The sequence below is a fragment of the Trachypithecus francoisi genome, unplaced genomic scaffold, assembly GCF_009764315.1.
Source record: "Trachypithecus francoisi isolate TF-2019V2 unplaced genomic scaffold, Tfra_2.0 Lachesis_group1, whole genome shotgun sequence".
Lineage (NCBI taxonomy): Eukaryota > Metazoa > Chordata > Mammalia > Primates > Cercopithecidae > Trachypithecus > Trachypithecus francoisi.
The window spans coordinates 3,429,950-3,450,423 of NW_022681454.1; the positions used below are offsets into that span (position 1 = coordinate 3,429,950).

The following is a 20,474-nucleotide window of genomic DNA, read 5'->3' on the forward strand; positions in this document are numbered from 1 at the left end:
CTGTCATGGATCATGTGTTCAAGTACGTGTGGGTCTGTTTCTCAGTTCTCTATTCCTTCCTAGTCAGTATCCCCAACTATACTTTAAAAAATTACTGTAGCTTTATAATAAGTCTTTAGGTCTTACAGGGCAGGTTTTCTTGTCTGTGCTTGGGCCTTGCTCTTTTATGTAGATTCTACAACCAGTTTACAAATTCCCCAAAATGCTATTGACATTTTGTGTTTTAATCTGCAGAAGAGCTTGAAGGAATTGGTATCTTTAGGGTATCAAGCCTTCCTATCCATGCAGATAGTATGTTTCTTCTCTCTCATTTTGGTTTATTTCAGTAAAACTTTGTAATTTCCTTCATAAACATCTTTAATTAGATTTATTCTCTAGCTAGATTATTTCTTATTACCTTATGATTTTATTTGCTGTTATAAATGGTACCTTTTAAAAATTGTAAAGGCTTCAACCTGAGGAAGCTGATTGGAAAAGGAATAAAAATAGAATAAATTATACATGTTAGCTCGTGTGATATATCACAGTGTAATTGACTAGTTGCTTTTTATATCTAGCTACTCTATTAAGTTTAAGAAAGTTCCCTTCATTCCTATTTGTTAATACTTGTTTTCATGAATGGGTGTTAAATTTTAGCTGTTTTCTTTGTTATTTTGCATTCATTGAGATCATGTTTCTGCCTTTTGATGCTAACATGGAAAATTACGATTGATTTTCAGATGATAGACCATACTTGCATTCCTGAGAGAAACCTAACTTATGATCATCTTTTTATACACTGATGTATTTGGTTTACTACTATTTTTGTATAATTTTAAAATCTGTGTTTGAGTGAGACTATCTCGTACTTTCCCTTCTCACTATCTTTGTTGAGTTTTGGTATCAAGATTACTGTAGTCTCACAAAACATAAAAAATTAATGGTAGAACTTTTCTGTCCCTCTTCCTTCTCTTCTCCCTCCCTTTCTTCTCCTTTTCCTTGCATATTGAATCTTTTATTTTTTCCTCCCTCCAGAGGATTTCAATGATTTTTTATTTAAAAAATTTAAAATTAGGAATAAAGCCTGTTTTGTCTATTATTAATCTAGTGAAACCAGCTTTTTCTGAGTCAACACTTTGCCTTTTTATTTAAGCTTCTCCATTTCTGTTTTCGAATTATTACTGTAAGTGGCAGATTGTTCTGACAGCTCAAGAAGAAGATCAGGCTGAATTGGCAGATGTGGGTCACTGATGTGTTGGGTGACTGGCACATTGAGTCTTGGCTCTGGGATATTACTGCATTCTTCCTGTAAATCCACTTTTCCTAGGTTCTCCCTCCCTGCTTTCTTGCCTTATTTTTTGTCTTGTTTTGATTTCAAGCCTGTTTGGCTTATTTCCTTAGTCCACACCCACCTCCTTTACTGGTGAAGCAATTATGTGCTTTGTTTCTGTCTTTAAAGTTCTAGTCTTCGCCAGTTGCTTGGGACATCATAGGCCCTAAGATATTTTGGAATAATTTAAATTAATATCTCTACCTAAATGTCTTTTCATGTATAATATTCATCGTTTTCTTTCTTGAATAGGACACCCAGTCTTTGTGCACATTTTTCTCCTTCCTTTCACAAAAGGTGCTTTGCTATGACCTGGAAACCTTTCTTTGGTTCCTTACACGTTGCTCCGTAATCATTGCTGTAAGTTTGTCTAGTTTTATGTTTGAAATGGAATTTTGTTGATTCTAAAATAGTTTTGCTTTTGGGCTTAGAATTCTTTCTGCCGCATAGAGTTTTGTTGTAACAGATTTAACCAGGTGTGCTGGTTACTTAACTTACCACCCTCAGCCCTAAGCCCACCCTCTATGACACCGACAGGGTCTCAGCACCACCTTTCTGCTCACAGCTGCATCCTTGTCAGGCTCTGTCCCCAGGGGTGCTTCCTGGAGCTGGCAAGGCAGGAGTGTCACCGTAGCAACGTTTCACCCCGACAGGGGCAGTTCCTTCCCCTCTCAGTTTGCAGTTTGCCCAGCTCACTGCGCCAACCTCCGGGCCCCTCAGAAACAATGGATGAGCTGGGCGCCATGGCTCACACCTGTAATCCGAGCACTTTGGGAGGCCAGGAATTGCCCTCCCCTGTGATCGTACCCCTGTGCTCCGGCCTGGGAGATAGGGTGAGACCACCAACCCCAAAATCCCAAAAAACTGGGCTGGGCACGGTGGCTCATGCCTGTAATCCCAGCGCTTTGGGAGGCCAAGGTGGGCAGATCATTTGAGGTCAGGAGTTCAAGACCAGCCTGGCCAACATAGTGAAACCCTATCTCTACTAAAAATACAAAAAAAAAAAATAGCTGGGCGTGGTGATCTGTGCCTGTAGTCCCAGCTACTTGGGAGGCTAAGGAAGGAGAATTGCTTGAATCTGGGAGGTGGGAGGTTGCAGTGAGCCCAGATTGCACCACTGGAGTCCAGCCTGGGTGACAGAGTGAAACTCTTGTCTCAACAAACAAACAAACAAACAAAACCTGAGGGCTCGAGCCCAGTGCCCCTCCGTGGTCTGGGCCCCAGCTCTACTGGCTCTTTTCCTCTGAGCTGCCGAGTTGGAGTAATTCCCTCTGCTTCCCCACGTTTCCCCAGTCCTGGGGTGGCAGCTGCTTCCCAAGGTTGCTACTCCATGGCATCTCAGAGTCCCTCTGCCTTTCCATCCCTCAATACCAAGCTACCCCTTCTCTACATGGGACTCTCTGCTAGAACCACGGGTGGTTTCTGTCTACTGAGTGAACCCTGAAGAACAGGAGATGTGAAGGTGTGAGCTAGAAATCTGACTCCTCGTAAATCTCTATATTGCCTCTTTTTGGAAATACCTTCGGATTATCTGGTCTCTCTTTTAAGCTATATACTCTCTTGCCTACAGTCTATTTGTTCAGTAAGTATTCACTGAGTACTTAGTATGCACCAAGCACTGTGGGAAGGGTGAGGCTGTAGTTGTGACCAGGACACGGTCCTTGCCCCATTGGGGCTTATGGACTAGTGTTCATTTAGACTGAATTGGTTAGGAATTTTTAGTTCTAGCAGTGTGGGTAAAGAAATAAAAAAAATACATAAATTGCATTACATCAAAATGTAAAAACTGGCCGGGCGAGTTGGCTCAAGCCTATAATCCCAGCACTTTGGGAGGCCGAGACGGGCAGATCACGAGGTCAGGGGATCGAGACCATCCCGGCTAACACGGTGAAACCCCGTCTCTACTAAAAAATAAAAATAAAAAATAAAAAATAAAACTAGTCAGGTGAGGTGGCGGGCACCTGTAATCCTGGCTACTCGGGAGGCTGAGGCAGGAGAATGGCGTGAACCTGGGAGGCGGAGCTTGCAGTGAGCTGAGATCCGGCCACTGCGCTCCAGCCTGGGGGACAGAGCGAGACTCCGTCTCAAAAAAAAAAAAAAAAAAAGTAAAAACTCTATGCATTAAAAAACACAACCCACAGAATGGGAGAAAACATTTGTAAGCCATGTGTCTGATATGGAGCTAATATGCAGAGTATATGGAGAACTCCTATAACTCAGCAACAAGAACAAATAACCCAGTTAAAAAATGGGCAAAAGTCCAGTGTGAATTCTGTGAAGTAGAAAAGAAAATAAAGAGAAATTAAAATAAAAAAAAACGGGCAAAGGTCCAGTGTGAAACTGTGAAGTAGAAAAAAAATGAAGAAAAAGAAAAATTAAAAGATGAGCAAAGGACTTCAACAGACGTTTCTCTAAAGAAGATACACAAATAGTTAATGAGCATGTGAAAAGATGCCCAACATCATCAATTATTAGGCCAGTGCCAACTAAACACACAGTGAGGTAGCACCTCACACTCCTTGGGATGGCTACTATAAAACAACTGCCACCACCATCACAAGTGAGAACATGACCCGTATTGGGTAGGATGTGGAGGAGCCCTGGCACACTGCTGGAAATGCCAAGTGCTGCAGCCACCATGGGAAACAGTGTGGTGGCTCCTCAAAGAACGAACAGTACAATGACCGCATGGCCCACAATCCTGCTTCTACATATATACCCAAAGAATTGAAATCAAGGTCTTGAGGAGATGCTCTTTATACACACGTTCATAGCAGCATTATTTGCAATCGCTGAAAGGCGGAAGCCACCCAGATGTCCATCATCAGGTGATGGATAAACACAGTGTGGTCCATCCATACCGCGGAATATTATTCAGCCTTGAAGAGGAAGGACATTCTGACACAGACTGCAACACGGACGGCCCTTGAGGACATCAGCGAAATTAGCCAGTCACAGAAGGACAAATACTATCCGATTCCACTTATATGGGATTCCTAGAGCAGTCAAAATTATAAAGACAGAAAGTGAGAGAGGGGGTTTGGGGGAGGGGAATGGAGAGTGTGTGTTAAATGGGGGCAGAGCTTCGTTCTGGGAAGATGAAAAGTTCTGGAGGACGGTGGTGATGCTTGCATAACAGTACAAACACACCTAATGCTACTGAGCCAGCTAATGTGGTAAATTTTATGTTATCTGGATTTTAAAATCAAATTGAATAACTATTTTGAAAGTGTAATAAAAAACAGCAGTGCAGTAGCACAGCCGGAGCTGGGTATTGTCCCAGGTCAGCCACCAGCTATGTGACCTTGAGCGGATTTGCTTCCCTGACTTCCCAGTTCTTGTCCGTGGATTGAGGCATTGGAACCGTTCTTGTGCCAAAATTATTCTTCGCTCTGAACTGATGGTTGCATGGGATGATTTGTTGTTTTTTCTTTTTTCCTCTTTCTTTCTTTTGAGACAGAGTTTTGCTCTTGTTGCCTAGGCTGGAGTGCAGTGGTGTGATCTCAGCTCACTGCAACCTCTGCCTCCCGGATTCAAGCAATTCTCCTGCCTCAGCCTCCCGAGTAGCTGGGATTACAGGCATGCGCCACCACGCCTGGCTAATTTTGTATTTTTAGTAGAGATGGGGTTTCTCCATGGTGGTCAGGCTGATCTTGAACTCCTGACCTCAGGTGGTCCACCCACCTTGGCCTCCCAAAGTGTTGAGATTACAGGCGTGAGCCACTGTGCCCAGCAATTCATTGCTGGCACCAAGAGGGGCTGCGAAATTTGGTACCTGAGCAGGGGGTGAGGTTCTACTGTCCCCCTCCCCTCATTTCTAGCGGTTTTATTTTGGAGGGAACCTGACGCTTTTCTGGGCCTGTCTGTGATAGTAATGCCGGTTGACCGGCCGTCCCTTGGGACCCTGTAGCCAGGTAGGTTGATTGGCCTGAGGTCCTTGGCTCTCCCTGAAGCCAGCTGGTTCATGCCGGCTTACTGCATCCTGGATGCCTGGGAGCCAGGCTGACCGGGCTCTGTGGGCAGCAGGCAGTGTCTGCTCCACTCAGTGTCCTTGAGTGCTGGGTGCAGTGGCCAAAGGCTGCACAGTGCAGATGGTCCTCTGGGGGCCACCTGTCTTTTCAGACAGTTGTGAGAAGTCTTCCCAACTTAAAAGCTGGAGTTTGAAACAAGTGGCCTTTTAGGCGATTTTTATTATTGTCTTCCCTGTTTAGTACTCTTTGGGGAAGAGTCGAGATTATGTCCACCAGCGGGGGGGTGCTAAATCAGTGGTGATTATCTGAATTTATTAATTTACAAAACTTTGTCTATTTGAGAAACACGAATAAACGCTGGTATCTCCCTGCTGTGGAAGTGTGACATCTGTTACTGGCCCTCGTTCTGAGAGTTGATTTAGTTTTTTGCAAGAATTGTTTTCTGTCTGCTTGTTAGACTTTTCCTTTCTCCTTTACATCGCCAAAGCACACAGCGCATCCACGTGTGGTCAGGCATCATAAGTCCTTTCTTTTGCCTGTGCTGGGAGCAAGTTTCAAGGCTCACTGTGGAAGAGCCGCTCACCCGGCGCGTGGTCAGGGCTGCCAGGTGTGGTGGCTCACACCTGTAATCTCAGCACTTTGGGATGCTGAGGTGAGCGAATTGCTTGAGCCCAGGAGTTTGAGATCAGCCTGGGCAACACAGCAAGACCCACTGTCTACAAAAAATACAAACATTAGCCGGGCGTGGTGGCACATGCCTGTGGTCCCAGCTACTCAGGAGGCTGAGGTGGGAGGATCGCTTGAGCCTGGGAGGTCGCGGCTGTTGTGAGCCATGATCATACCTCTCCCTCCAGCCTGGGTGAGAGAGTGAGATCCTGTCTCAAAAAAAAAAAAAAAATTAAACTCTCTTATCACTGTCCACCTAAATAACAGTGAGAGGCTCTCTGAAAGGAATGATGTTTATGTGGGAGCAGGGCATTGGAGTGGGCAGATACTTGCCATGGTCTACAGTGCATAGCTGGGGAGGCCAAAGAAGACAAAGGCTTTTAAAGGAAAAATGAGGATCACATGATTGTTTTGAGATAATTATCCTTGCGACAAGGATCAGCACCAAGGGTGGTATCAGGCAGAAGGTGGGCGGGTGGTTGCTGGGCAGATGTCCTCACAGTGTGTTCTGAGTGAGGCTGTGATGTCCTGTGTGCACGGCTGTGGTTTGTGCAGTCTTTGTGATGGATTTGTTATTCCCAGGCATACTAATGTGCGAGCTCTCCCTTCATGGCCCTTCCCAGCTCTGTTTGTTAGGGTTTTTAACACAAGTGACTTATTTTGATTATGACAGCCTTAAAGCCATGGGTTCATTCCCCACCCTTCCCGAGAGCAGAAAATACAGAATAGCAAATCTGTAATGAGAACAAAGTCACTCATTGCTTTAGCAGCGGACTGAACGTTTCCCGTTACTGCTGTTGCTGTAACACACGTCCGCATGCCATACGGGTGCCCTGCGCTCCCCGTTGTTGGGCAGTCAGTCCCCCGTGTTGTGGCCTCCGTGTCGTGTGTCTCATGAGCACTGCTGAGCACCTTCTCAGGCCTCCCCTCTGCTGGGGCCGCACACCTGCCAGGAGCCGGGCGCTGTGCTGGGCAGCAAGTTTTCAGACAGCATCAAACGAAGCGAAGGGCTTTGCTGCTGTCGTCCCATGGCAGTCCCCTAGGGGAGATGCCTCATGGTTGACAGCAGTGTCATTGGTGGGAGGGAAAAGAGCAAAGGCTTGGAGAGAGGGCGCTGGGGAGTCTAACTTAGATGGGGGCTTAAAGGTCTCTTACAAGAGGGGTTGTTTGGGTTGAGGGTCAGGGGAGGGAAGAACATGCACAAAGACCACGAGGTGGGTGCCCAGGGGAGCCCCTGCCAGCAGCACAGGGTGCCACACGGGAGCCTCTGAGGGCACCAAGCCTGGCTAGCATGGGGCGGGCATGGGAACAGGACTACCAGCGGGGAGGCCAGATGTGTACCAGGTCGTGGGTCTGCAAGGGGATTGCTGGGTTCCAGGTACATGTTACAGCTTGGGTCAGCTGTGGGTACATTTTTTGGAAAATAAATTTCTTAGCCAAATTTTTCTCAAGAATCTGTCAGATTCATTAACTTGCTAGCAAGGAATCCAAAAGGTGACCAAAGAAATGCATGCTTCAGAGAGAATGTGAGCCGGAGGGGTGAGAGGAGGGTGTGAACCCAGAGCATGGACACGGATGCCGGCCTAAGCAGGAGAGAGTGGGGGTGGCAATTTATCAGTCACCACAGAAGAGCCCTCTGTGGCAGGACGCCCAAGGTGCCTGCCATTGGGAGCAGAGACACCAGGAAGCCACATCTGTGTCCAAATGGGACCACAGGTTCCCTCCAAGGAGTGTCTTACAGGCTGAGTTACAGAAGGCAGGAGCCTGCGGGAGCCTGAGCTGAGCCCCGTGGGAGCAGCAGGCAGGCAGGTGCAGGCCAGTGCAGTGCATTCTCCAGCCTCGGAGGTGCAGCGTGCATGGGGGCCTGCTCCTTAGTTTGAGAACAAGCAGTTGTGCCACTAGTGCCTTGGAGTGAGCTGGCAACTGTGGTAACTCAACTTGGTGTGTGCTTGATACCTGTGCTGACCGGTCCATCTGGCGCCTGGCCGCTGTGCTTCTAGGCCTATGCCTGCTGGCTGCCCTCTGCTGGGCATCGCCACTTTCAGGATGACAGCCTTAGAGCCTCCTCCCGGCCTGGCGGGGGCCCAGTGGTGGTGTCCGTCCCGAGCGTCCTCGCGTGTTCCCGGCAGCCACGGCCCCTGGGTGCTGCACCTCTCACCTGCCAAGAGGATAGTGCCGCCCCTCTGCCCGTCCTTAGGGGTGAGGGCGGAGGGGAGGGTGGAGAGATGGTGGTGTGGGCAGGGACAAGGGTGGAGAGATGGGGGTGTGGGCAGAGGGGAGGGTGGAGAGATGGGAGTGTGGACGGAAGGAAGGGTGGAGGATGGAGGTGTGGGGTGGTGTGGGGCTGGGCCATGACAGTGGGTAGGGAAGGAAGGACTTTTCAATTGAGGAGGAGCGGCCCAGGGCAGGGAGACCCAGGCGGGAATGGGTCTGAGGACATGATGGGCTGTGTGGGGTGTGTCAGCGCAGTGGGCAGGGAGAGAGGGGAGAGCAGCGGGAGGGAGGCGTGCTCCATCTGCTTCCAGGAAGGTGCAGGCATGCTGCAGGTTTCCCCAGGGCCTTACAAGGAATTGCTGCAAGGTTTTCTACAAGACTCTTATGCAGGTGGAGAGCCAAAAGTGGCTGCAGAGCCTCGAAATCTTGACATAAACAGGTTCCCTTCCTTCAAGCGTGAAATTGGTCACTTAGGATTCCAAGTCCTCAGGAAAGCAGAGCTCCCAGCTGTGATGCTTTTTGTTTTTAGGAGGTGGTGGTGACTGATTTGCTGGAGCCAGTTTCTCATTTGGGGAAGTGTCTAGCATAATGATAGGCACAACATAGATGTTTGTCGAATTGAATTAATTCTGGTCATTTCCTGGAGGAAGACAGACAGGATGTTTTAATAGCCAGTTATTTCCTGAGCCGGAGTTGGTTGGGTCTTTAGACACCAGCTGAATGCTTAGGGATTCTTTCATTTCCTAAAGTGCTTATAAAATTATGAAAAAGCACGAATTTGCTGAAAACCTGCCTTCATACTAATCATCTTTACTCTTAAAGTACTGTGTCCACTTTCCAAGCACCCTTGCACGTGATTTCATTTGATCTGGGTAACAGCCTTGGGGGTGGGCTGCTGCCATCCTGTTCTGTGTTTACAGAGGTGGAGGCTTCGTCAGCGGCACACAGTTGGCAGAGCAAATACTTGATGATCCTGTGATGCCTCTTTTTTTTTTTTTTTTTCAATTTTGCATGTTTTTCTTGTATAAAATATACCTAACATAAGATTTACCCTGGGATGACTTTTAAATCTCTCTTTTTTAAAAGTCTTTGTTCCACGGTATTCCTTGATTTTCTGCTGTGCCATGCGTTGGACAAGACTAAACATCTCTTTCCAAAAGAATAACCTGATGCCTTTTTTCTTTGTGTTTAGGGCTCAAAATTTGGGCGGGGAATTGGACTCACTCAGCCTTCTCAACGCACGTCTGCTCGGAGATCGTTTGGGAGATCCAAGAGATTCAGTATCACTCGCTCCCTTGATGATCTTGAGGTAATTTAATTTTCATTTTTCTTCTTTTCTCCTTCAAGTTTTAAAAAATGCAAATCCACCTTGCAGATACGTCTGGCTCTTTTTTGAGTCCCTGTGGTCTCCTCCCCTCCCCGTCTGTAGTGGTAACCCCTGTTTTCCGAGGGACAGCATCCCACGCATGTTTGGGGACCTTTCTACCCTGTGATGTGTCTGAGCTGTCACCGGGCTTTCTGGGGTGCTCTTCTGTGTGCCAGACTCCAGTGAACACTTCTAGAAATGAACTGGTTTAATCCCCACAAACACTCTACCAGGTGGGGCCTGTCATTGCCCCCTTAAAGAGGGGGCGTGATCCACAGACATGGGTAAGTGTCATTTTGTGTGGCTCTTCTCTCTGTGCTTCTTTTGTAAAGAACAATGAAAAGATTTTATTTTTTATAGCAGTTTTAGGTTTACAGAAAGTACAGAGAATTCTGTGCCCCCACCCACTTGTTAAAAATGTGCCGTCAGGATCATTATGTCCTGCATTGGTGTGGGTGTTTGTTACAGTTGACAGGCCAGGGTGGACATATGATTATTAGCTCAGGTCCACAGCTCACACGAGGGTGCCCGCCTGTGCTGTCCTCTCTGTGGCTTTGGGCAAATGTCCCATGCCATGCGCCCACCATTGTGTATCACCGAAAAAGCCACCGCCCTGGAGATCCTCTGTGCCCCACCTGTTTACCCTGCACCCTCCCCTTGAACACTGACAACCACTGATCCTTTGACTGTCTCATTTGACGTGTTTTAAAATGTCCTACAGGTGCATCTGTATTCTATGTCTTCTTATTAATGTCTTATTCTAGAACATTGTATCATATTTTCAAGATTTACTCTTGGAGTTTTAGTCCAGTCCTTTTACTTGCTATATGGCATTCTGCTATGAGTATACGACGATGATTGATGCCTTCCACTATCAATAGACACTCAGTGGGAGTGGGAGAGAATCTACCCTTACAGCATTCTTGTACATGTCTCCTTCAGCGCATGTGGGATGGGCAAGAGTGTTCTTAGCTGGGAAGGATCTGCGTGAGCAGTGTGGCCAGGCTCCATCCACACTGACTGCTCCAGCTCCTGCTCTTCCAGGAGAATAGGTGGCTTCAGGGATGGCAGGGGTCCTGAGGATTGGCACGTTGTGGCTGCAAATAGGAATCTGCCCTTGGATGGCCTGTTTAGCCTTGGTCTCTCTGGGGAACTCGAAGGGCAGGTCAGGGCTAGCATGGTGTATCTGGGCGGGCAGCAATCAGAATCAGCTGCAATGGGGTGCCCTTGCTGCTGATGAAGACACAGAAGGTGTGTGTGCTACCTAAGGCAGGGCCTAGCTTGAGGCTGAGGACCCTGGGACCATTTTTGGCTCATACTGCCGTGCTGAGCTGACCATCTGTGCACGAGTCCTTTTCATTTTCCTCCTTTTCTGTTGGTCATGAGGAACTCACAATGTGGCCCTAGGTATGGGCTGACAGAGCTGTGCTGGTACCCTGGTGAATGATATGTGGGTCTGGGCCACGTGCTCTGCGCAACCTGCCCCTTCCCTGCTGGATTCAAACTTCTATTTCATGGTGGATTGCTGTTGGGCGTGCCCCATGCCAGGGTCAGTGCCACGCTCCTGGTAGACAGCTCCACTGTCTAATCACTGGGTGTCCCCAGTGGATGTTCCCTCTCCACCAGGGCCCTGCTGCTTTCCACATGGCGTGTGATCCCTGCTGTCTTTGCCCCACACCTTAAACTTCCTGGCTGTAACTCTCTTACTGGGGCCAAGGAGGACGGCCCAGGTGGCAGGGCTGCCTGCACATTTCTGTGTGGGCCCTGCTCGCTGCTGGCCACCTTCCATGACTCCTGGGAGAGGGATCTGAGCAGCCTTCCCAAGTGAGGGGTGGTCTGCCTCTTGAGCCCATCGTCCTGAATAACACGGAGGAAGGCTCTCCATAAGAAAATGATATTTATTAATGTTTGGGAGTAGGCATTGCAATGAGAATATGCATGTGGTAGTAAACTATGAATATTCAGGGAGGTCAAGGAAGACAGCAGTTTTTAAAGGAAAAATGAGGAGGGTCACAGGATTGTTTTGAGATAATTGCCTTACAAGGGTGGTACCAGTCCAAGGTTGGACAGGCAGTTGCGGGACAGATGTCTTCAGAGGAATATTTTTGTATGTGAGGCTGAGATGGGCTGTGTGCAAGGTTGTGGTTTTGCAGTCTTTTGTGATGGATTTGTTATCAGGTCTATGAGCATGAGAACTCTCCCTTCGTGGCCTTCTCTGGCTCTATAACACTTTGTTAGGGTTTTTAATACAAGTGACTCCATTTTCATTCTGATAACTTTCACATTTCCCCCTTTTAATTGAGATCTTTCTCCAAAAGCATAGCTGACCTGCAGTCAGGCTTTGATTGCCCCTTGGTGCTGGCATGGAGCTGTCCCAGTTTGGTGTGGTCTGGTTCCACATCAGCAGGAAGTGACTGGTGACCAGGAGTCAGTGTCAGAGCTCAGTTATCCACATTTGAGCAACCAGGGAGGTGTGGAGGGAGTGGCCCTCAGGTGCAGTCTACCTGAGTCCACTGTTAAGTATGGTTTTGTCTGTTCCATGGATGTTGGCATCATCTCAACACGCTGGGCCAACATTATTCTATTAGGAGTTGTACTTCTGCAGAGACTTAAGCAACAGATAAAAAATTTAAAAAGGGAAGATGCAGAGTGAAATTAATAATAATATGACAATCCCAGGTTGCATAATATTTTGAGTCATGAACATAGGCTTAAAGACAACCAGTTGAATAAATCAAATGACCATGGAAAATTGGGTGAGACTTTATATAATATATGGCCTGTTTCCTTTTTTGGTGTGTATGTATTTTTTCCTTTTTGTGGAGAATGGGGTTTCTCATGTTGCCCAGACAGATCTTGAACTCCTGGGCTCAAGCTATCTTCCCACCTCTGCTGAGATTACAGGCATGAGCCACCATGCCCACACCCGTTTTCTTATTTTGGGTATATGGGCCTTAATTTTCCCAGAAGAATTTTACCAGGTTTAGCATGTAATATCAGCAATAGCACAGACGTTTCCTTCTTTATGCAACAGACAATGAAGACCAACTTTGTCATCTAGTGTCCCATGACTGAGTTGGATTAAAGCGCAGTGAGCACCAGTTGTATTAGAGATGTTGCCAAAGTCACCCACTAGGTGGACTCAAGGATCTCTTAGGGTTCTATCTAGTTCCCAGCAGAAGCTACTGATTGTGAAATTTTGATTACACCATTATTGTGCTGAGTCAAAAAGGTAGGCATTAAGAGGGGTAAATGTCTCATTATAAAATGGAGTCTTATTCCAGTGCCTTGGGAGAAGCTGCCCACAGCATGAAGCTGTCAGCTTCTAGTCCTGTCTTGTGGTCTAAGCGTCTCTGGTTGTGGCATCAGTGGTTTGGTGAACTCTTGGTGTGTCCCATGCATCAGGAATGAGATTTGTCCCTTAAAATTCATTTAGTTTCAGCTTATAGGGCTTCAGGAATAGAGTAGTTCTCTGCTTTTAATAATTCTATGGAAGAAAGTTGGATGGGAGGAAGTTGGAAGAATTGGGGAGCTTGGAAACAGTGCACAGGGCTCCCATCTGATAACAGGAGTATTGCAGCTTTTCTTCAGAAACATGGCTTCTTCTCTCTACTTTGATCACACAAGAAAAAAATCACTCCGGGCCGGGCGCGGTGGCTCAAGCCTGTAATCCCAGCACTTTGGGAGGCCGAGACGGGCAGATCACGAGGTCAGGAGATCGAGACCCTCCTGGCTAATACAGTGAAACCCCGTCTCTACTAAAAATACAAAAACTAGCCGGGCGAGGTGGCGGGCGCCTGTAGTCCCAGCTACTCGGGAGGCTGAGGCAGGAGAATGGCGTAAACCCGGGAGGCGGAGCTTGCAGTGAGCTGAGATCCGGCCACTGCACTCCAGCCTGGGCGACAGAGCGAGACTCCGCCTCAAAAAAAAAAAAAAAAAAAAAGAAAGAAAAAAATCACTCCGATTTTAGCAACCTCCTGAGGCTGGGAAGACCAAACCAAAGCAGACTATAGATTTTTCCTACAGTCTTAAGGTTTCTGGCCTGACAGGAAGTGACAGTTTTTACTCACCCGCTGTAAGGCTGAACCCTTGAAGCAGGGTGTTCTATGCACATTCTCAAATTTGAGATTCCAGACAAGGCGTTGGGAATAAAACCAGTGGTTTCTGTTGTATCCTGCTATAAAGAGGGAACAGATTTGTTGTTGTTGTTGTTGTTGTTGTAAATAACCATGTTGCCATAAGAATACTTGTGAACAGTTTCCAGATTTTGGAGGGATTGAGTAGGGAGAAAAAGCAAATGTTTTTAGTTTTCACAGAAGTATACTTTACCAAATTGCTGTAAGTTATAGACAGTTTAAGAAAGAAAACATCCTGGACGGGCGCGGTGGCTCACACCTGTAATCCCAATACTTTGGGAGGCCAAGGCAGGCAGTCACGAGGTCCGGAGATCGAGACCATCCTGGCTAACACGGTGAAACCCCGTCTCTACTAAAAATACAAATATTAGCCGGGCATGGTGGCGGGCACTTGTAGTCCCAGCTACCTGGGAGGCTGAGGCAGGAGAATGGTGTGAACCCGGGAGGCAGAGCTTGTAGTGAGCCGAGATTGCACCACTGCACTCCAGCCTGGGCGACAGAGCGAGACTCTATCTCCAAAAAAAAAAGAGAAAACATCCTTAGATCTGGAAAACAAACATTTAAGTAAAGAACCAACAATGTTTCAAATAGAAGTCATAAAATCATCTCATCAGTTATTTAATCTCATGTAATTAATTTTTGTTCTGCTTGCTCTTGATAAGTAGTTTCACAAATTCGTCTGTTTCCTTATTAGAGTTCTGAAGAATTTTCATTTAGTCTGCGATCTTAAAGTTATTAGAAACCTGTATTTAAGAGTACTTCTTAGAGTCTTTTCCATGAAATCTGATTGCAAATACTTTTAGAGAGAAAAATCAAAGCAATAACAATGGATAAGAAAAACAGAATAGCCATGGTTTAAAATCTGGTATAAGTTCATTATAATTGGCAATTGACAAGGAAATCTGGCTGTTTCTGTAGCATACAACATGATAACCAGAGTTATGGCGTATTAGATTTCTAAATACAATTTTGGAACATTCCTATAAAAACACACCCATAAACGTGACTGAAGGAAGGTCTAGCGTCACGTATCATTTTAGTGTTTTTTATACAATTTACCAGATAAGCCTAACAATTTACTGGCTTTATAAGATTAGAGATACGTCCTTTGAGGCTCTCCAGGGGCTTGACTGGAAAATACTAAAGCTAATTATGGGTCAAAAAGATTTAATTTAGAATTTGTATCTTGGAGAAGCCCATCGAAGATACCAAAAGATTTAAAACACGTGATCAAAACAGGAGCACAGGTCACTATTAGATAATAGTCATTCATTTAACCTGAATAAGAAGGACTTCAAAAGCAACACAGGGAGTTCCATGAATGTAAACAAACAACCCACTCAAAGCTCAGTTTTCCTAAAAAATAAAAAAACTTATTAAAGACAGCACAGGAAATTATCTTGATAAAACATAAAATCTTTGTTTTGTAGGCCAGTTACCAAAAAGGTAAAGGAAAACCTCCTGTGGTGTGATTGCCTCTCCTCATGGGAAGCCCATTTGGTTTGCCTGGAAGTAGAACCTGATGAAAAGTACTTGAATTTAATGAGACATAGAAAGAGTGTGTCCAAGGTTATGAGCGCGCACCATAGTATGGAGGAGTATAAATGTGACAGTTAGTACCTTGAGCAGGGCAGTACATGGCTCTAAGTCACAGCATAGGAAGTTTTCTGCTTCCATGGCACAGTTCATACACATCTAGAAAAGCCGAATGTACAGAATCGAGTTATACAGGTGGAAAACAGTACGTCAGACCATAGTAACAGAGTTAAAACTGGAGAAAAAAGTTATAGGAGCTGACAAAAAAGTTGAAGGAAAGAGTCCTTGCCCAGCCAAGCAAGCCCCTGCAGCTTCTCAAGGGGAGAGAGCGGAAGGCAGTGATATGTGGCCTGCAAGTCACGCGCAGCAAGGCCAAGTCAAAGCCGAGCTTCTCAGATTCACATCGAGAGGAAGACTCTACCTGGAGAAATGAAATTGCCATTCTAAATGAAGACAGCATTTCTAACCTGAAACGAGGGAAATCAGATGGAGACTAAAATAGAAAAAAGCTGCAGTTCAGAAGCTTGTTTTATAAACATATTTCAGAATTGAAAATCAAAATGTCCTGCAGTTTTACTAATAGCTGATCAATACTTCAAGAAAATCCTGTTGTTCTAACATAAGCAAATATGTTTTTTGCTTTGTATTAGTGTATTTTTAATATTAAAACTTGGGCTTTAGAAAGAATTATAATTTTCTTCTAATTATAACCAACTTAATCATATAAAATTTATTTCATAAATTCACCCTTCACAGACCTTTTATGACCTGTATAGGCCTTCGATGACGTCCTTAAGCCTTTCTGCTTTGTTCTGTACTTCCTCTTTCTTAAAAAAAACAGACATTTTACTTTAGGACAAAAATTTACCACACAGGAGTCTTTCTCATACAAAATTATTCACTTTTGTTTTTAACCTTCCTTACTAAAATACGTCTACATACCTATAACTTTCTTCACATCTCTCTCTTTCCTACTTAGTGATTTCTTTCTCTTTTCTTTCTAAACCCATATTTTGAAACAAATTTTAAATAATCTCCAAACTAGACAAAATTACTCTTTTTTCTCAATAAAGAATACATTTTTATTCCTCTCTTATACTTTTTCTCTTCAGAAACGTATGTTACTTTTGGTATACTTTGTATACTGATCTATATATACACACACACACACATATTAGAATATACATATTAGAATGTATTATATATGCATATATATACACACATACATATTAGAATATACATATTAGAATGTATTATATATACATATATATATATATATACACACACATATATTAGAATTTTAACTCTTAGTAACTAATTTTTAGTGAAAACCTTGGAAGCAAGAAACTTTTAAACTGCCAGTCACATATCAGTATTTTATAGATGAGAACCATTTTATAATTTTTGGAAACATGTTTTCCCATAACATAATTACTTTGTGTATTAACAGGCAAAAATATTTAGTCCTTCTCTAAAATTTAATAAGCCAAGAACAAACATACATTTGTGTTCAGCAATTTATGTTTTAGTACTTTATCTTATATGGAAATGACTTAGACATTTTATGAGTATCTATCATTTAATTTAACATAGCATAACTTTAAGATTTCAGATTACCTGGCAGTTTTTTATAAGCACTTTCCCATCTACATTTACCTAATTTATTTATTTTTAATAATTATACCTAGGTTACTTATGAAAACTGAGATATTAGAAAAAACGAGTCTTCATTTCAAGTTATTTCCCTTTTCACCATTTGTATAGCCTATGAATATCAGGTTTTTACCCAAGAAACGTAAATAGAGGGGTATTTTGCTGGTAATACAGAAGATACAGCAATTTTTATTAAACTAACAATGTTAGTCTTAGTCATTAAAAATTTATACAAATAAAGATAATTGTGTCTTTAGGCTGGATTCATACTTTTATAACCTTAAGACGTCTAGCAGAGATAAATATAATCCTGTCTGAACAGTAAAACCAGGCAAAAATGTATGCTGACAGTTTTGAAGACATTTCTATTTTTATTTTATCAACAAATTTAAAACCAACTTATTTATCCAAGATTTACTTAAATCAGCTGGGTGCGGTGGCACATGCCTATAATCCCAGCACTTTGGGAGGCTGAAGCAAGAGGATTGCTTGAGCCCAGGAGTTGGAGACCAGCCTGGGCAACAATGGCAAGATCCCATCTGTACAAAAAATTAAAAAATTAGGCAGGTATAATGGTGCACGCCTGTAGTCCCAGCTAATCACGAGCCTGAGGTGGAAGGATCACTTGAGCCCAGGAGGTTGAAGCCACAGTGATCCATGTTTGTACCACTGCATGCACCCCAGCCTGGGTGACAGAGAAAGAACCTATCTCTTTTTTTTTTTTTTTTGAGACGGAGTCTCGCTCTGCCGCCCAGGCTGGAGTGCAGTGGCCGGATCTCAGCTCACTGCAAGCTCCGCCTCCCGGGTTTACGCCATTCTCCTGCCTCAGCCTCCCGAGTAGCTGGGACTACAGGCGCCCGCCACCTCGCCCGGCTAATTTTTTGTATTTTTTAGTAGAGACGGGGTTTCACCGTGTTAGCCAGGATGGTCTCGATCTCCTGACCTCGTGATCCGCCCGTCTCGGCCTCCCAAAGTGCTGGGATTACAGGCTTGAGCCACCGCGCCCGGCCGAAAGAACCTATCTCAAAAAAACAAAAAAGATTTATTTAAGTCACATGAACTAAAAAGCATTTGGGTTAATTACTATATATTTTATATGAGTTCTTGTTTAAGCCAATCCGAATAGAATTTCTTAAGGGATTTCTGGCTATGCCAGATTTTACCATGTAGATACAACATATAATATGTGTAAACATACATAAAAGCATATACACACAAATGAAGATCTTATGGCTTTCATTTTAGAATTTTGGTCATGAAACAGCAAAAGATAGTAATACAAATTCACTGGTTTATAAAAGATAGTTGGATCAAATTATATTTTTGACAAAATGGGACTTTTATTCGTGGCTAAGTTCTGTTTACCCTGATAAGTAATTCATGAAGGCTATGGACCAGAATTTTAGATAAAGCAGTTTTCATAGCAGTTTGACTTTTAAAAACCTTTTAATCCTTTTTTCAGATTCAAATGAATTTAGGGTTGAATATTCAGATGTTTACATTTTAGCTAGGCCTGGCTAAATTGTATTAAAAAAAACCCAGAATTTTCAAGTTGCCTTGAATTTGTAACAAATCTTTTTGTTTGTTTGCCTTTTCTGGCTCTAAAGTGTCAGACAAAATAATTTTTATGTCAGACAAAGATACCTTATAGTATTGCTTAGAGCTTAAGATTTTAACCTGTTTGATCTGACAGCCTAGCTTATATAAACATTTATAAAGTTTTTTTCCAGAATATCAATTTTTCTTTCTTTTTTTTTTTTTTTTTTTGAGACGGAGTCTCGCTCTGTCGCCCAGGCTGGAGTGCAGTGGCCGGATCTCAGCTCATTGCAAGCTCCGCCTCCCGGGTTCACGCCATTCTCCTGCCTCAGCCTCCCAAGTAGCTGGGACTACAGGCGCCCGCCACCTCACCCAGCTAGTTTTTTTGTATTTTTTAGTAGAGATGGGGTTTCACCGTGTTAGCCAGGATGGTCTCGATCTCCTGACCTCGTGATCTGCCCGTCTCGGCCTCCCAAAGTGCTGGGATTACAGGCTTGAGCCACCGCGCCCGGCCATATCAATTTTGCAATTAACTTTTTCACCACCCTAAGCAATTGTTAGACAAACCTAAATTTACATTTCCAAAAGGTGTCTGCATTGTTGGTTGCCATAGATTTGAAATAATTTATAAAGCCATTAGTTTGAAAGCCCTTTAACACTTAAAAGAAAATCTTAGTTTCCATAAGCAATGAGTTTATCTTAATGCTGGCAGAAAACTCATCAGATTCAAAGTTGGCAGAAAAAAGAGATGGAGAGTTAACCCTGTAGTTAGTTACAGTTTTTAACAAGCTTAGACAGTTAGAAAAATGGCCATCCAGTGCTGCATGTTTCCTCATGTGGTTTGCCCATCACCGCACAAGAATGGACCACCGTATAGCTGCCCAGAGTCCCAGAAGACCTGGTGTACCTCAATGTTTAAAAATCCCATTTCATTTCTTATTAATCTCTTGAGCAAAAAAAAATCCTGTAATTCCTGTCAGGGAGTTTGGACTGGTGCCTTATATGGTGCTGACTGCCCTTGTTAATTGGCCATCCCATACCCATTATTTAGAATCTTTAGTTTTGCTCTCAGATCATGGCCAGAAACAAACAAGAGAAAAAAGAGCCAAATCATATACAGATGTGTGTAAGCAAATCAAAATGAAACAAAAAATAAGTGTGTTCACAGAAATTTTAAGCCAGGCATGCAGTCCAAACAGAACATTAAACCGGGTGTGCAGAACCAGACAGAATATAAATTCTGTAGTAACCAGAGGGACATGGTCCTTATACCAGAAGGGACTTGCCAGAAGAGACAAAAAGTCTTTTATCATCCCAGACAGATGCAAGGTCCTTTATTAAGGTCCTTTATTAACTCAGATCCCAAATAAAGTGAAAAAGAGCTTCTTACAAAAAATGGGAGGCTTGGTTTGAAAGAAGACTTTTAAAGGCAGAAGAGGTGAGCCATGGAAGCAGAGAGCTCAAAGGGCTTAATTGAGTACTGCATACCAGTTCTAAGGATCAATGATTCTTTCCACAGGTGATCCTTCTCCACGTCACACTTCTGACACCGGTTATGTCATCCTAAATAACAAATAGGGAGGGAGACTCTCCAAAAGAAAATGGTATTTATTCAGGAATAGGCATTGCAATGGGATAAATGTTATGGTAAACTATGTGCATATTCAGGGAAGTAATGGAAGATAAAGGTTTCTTAAGGAAAAATGAATATGATTACAAAATTATTTTGAGATAATTTTTCTTAGCTACAAGGATCAATAACAAGGGTGGCATGATTCTGAGGCTGGACAGGCAGTTGCTAGGCAGATGTCCTCGCAGAAGTAATTTGTGTGTGTGTATAAGGTTGTTTGGCCTTTGTGCAAGGTTATAGTTTTCCAGTCTGTTGTGATAAGTCTTGTTATCAGGCATTTGTCTGTGAGAACCCTCCCTTCCTAACCTTCCCTAGCTCTATTTATCAGAGTTTTTAATATAGTGACTCCGTTTTGAATCTGACAACTTTCACAGACCCAAAGAGGCCTACCAGACATTAGCTTCTGTCTGAGAGACAAGAGTTGTGAGTTAAAATAATTTGTCCCTTTCTTTGGAAG

General features: G+C 44.0%; 1 protein-coding gene across 8 annotated transcripts in view; it reads left to right on the forward strand.

Annotated features, from left to right (window-relative positions):
• The window catches only part of RGS12 (regulator of G protein signaling 12), a 147,993-nt gene that overhangs the window by 40,336 nt on the left and 87,183 nt on the right, over positions 1–20,474 (forward strand). For all 8 annotated transcript variants that reach the window (XM_033213570.1, XM_033213578.1, XM_033213569.1 and 5 more), the window contains one exon: positions 9,353–9,469. In XM_033213570.1, the coding sequence (XP_033069461.1) occupies positions 9,353–9,469 (117 nt within the window). The remainder of the gene's footprint in view (positions 1–9,352; positions 9,470–20,474) is intronic.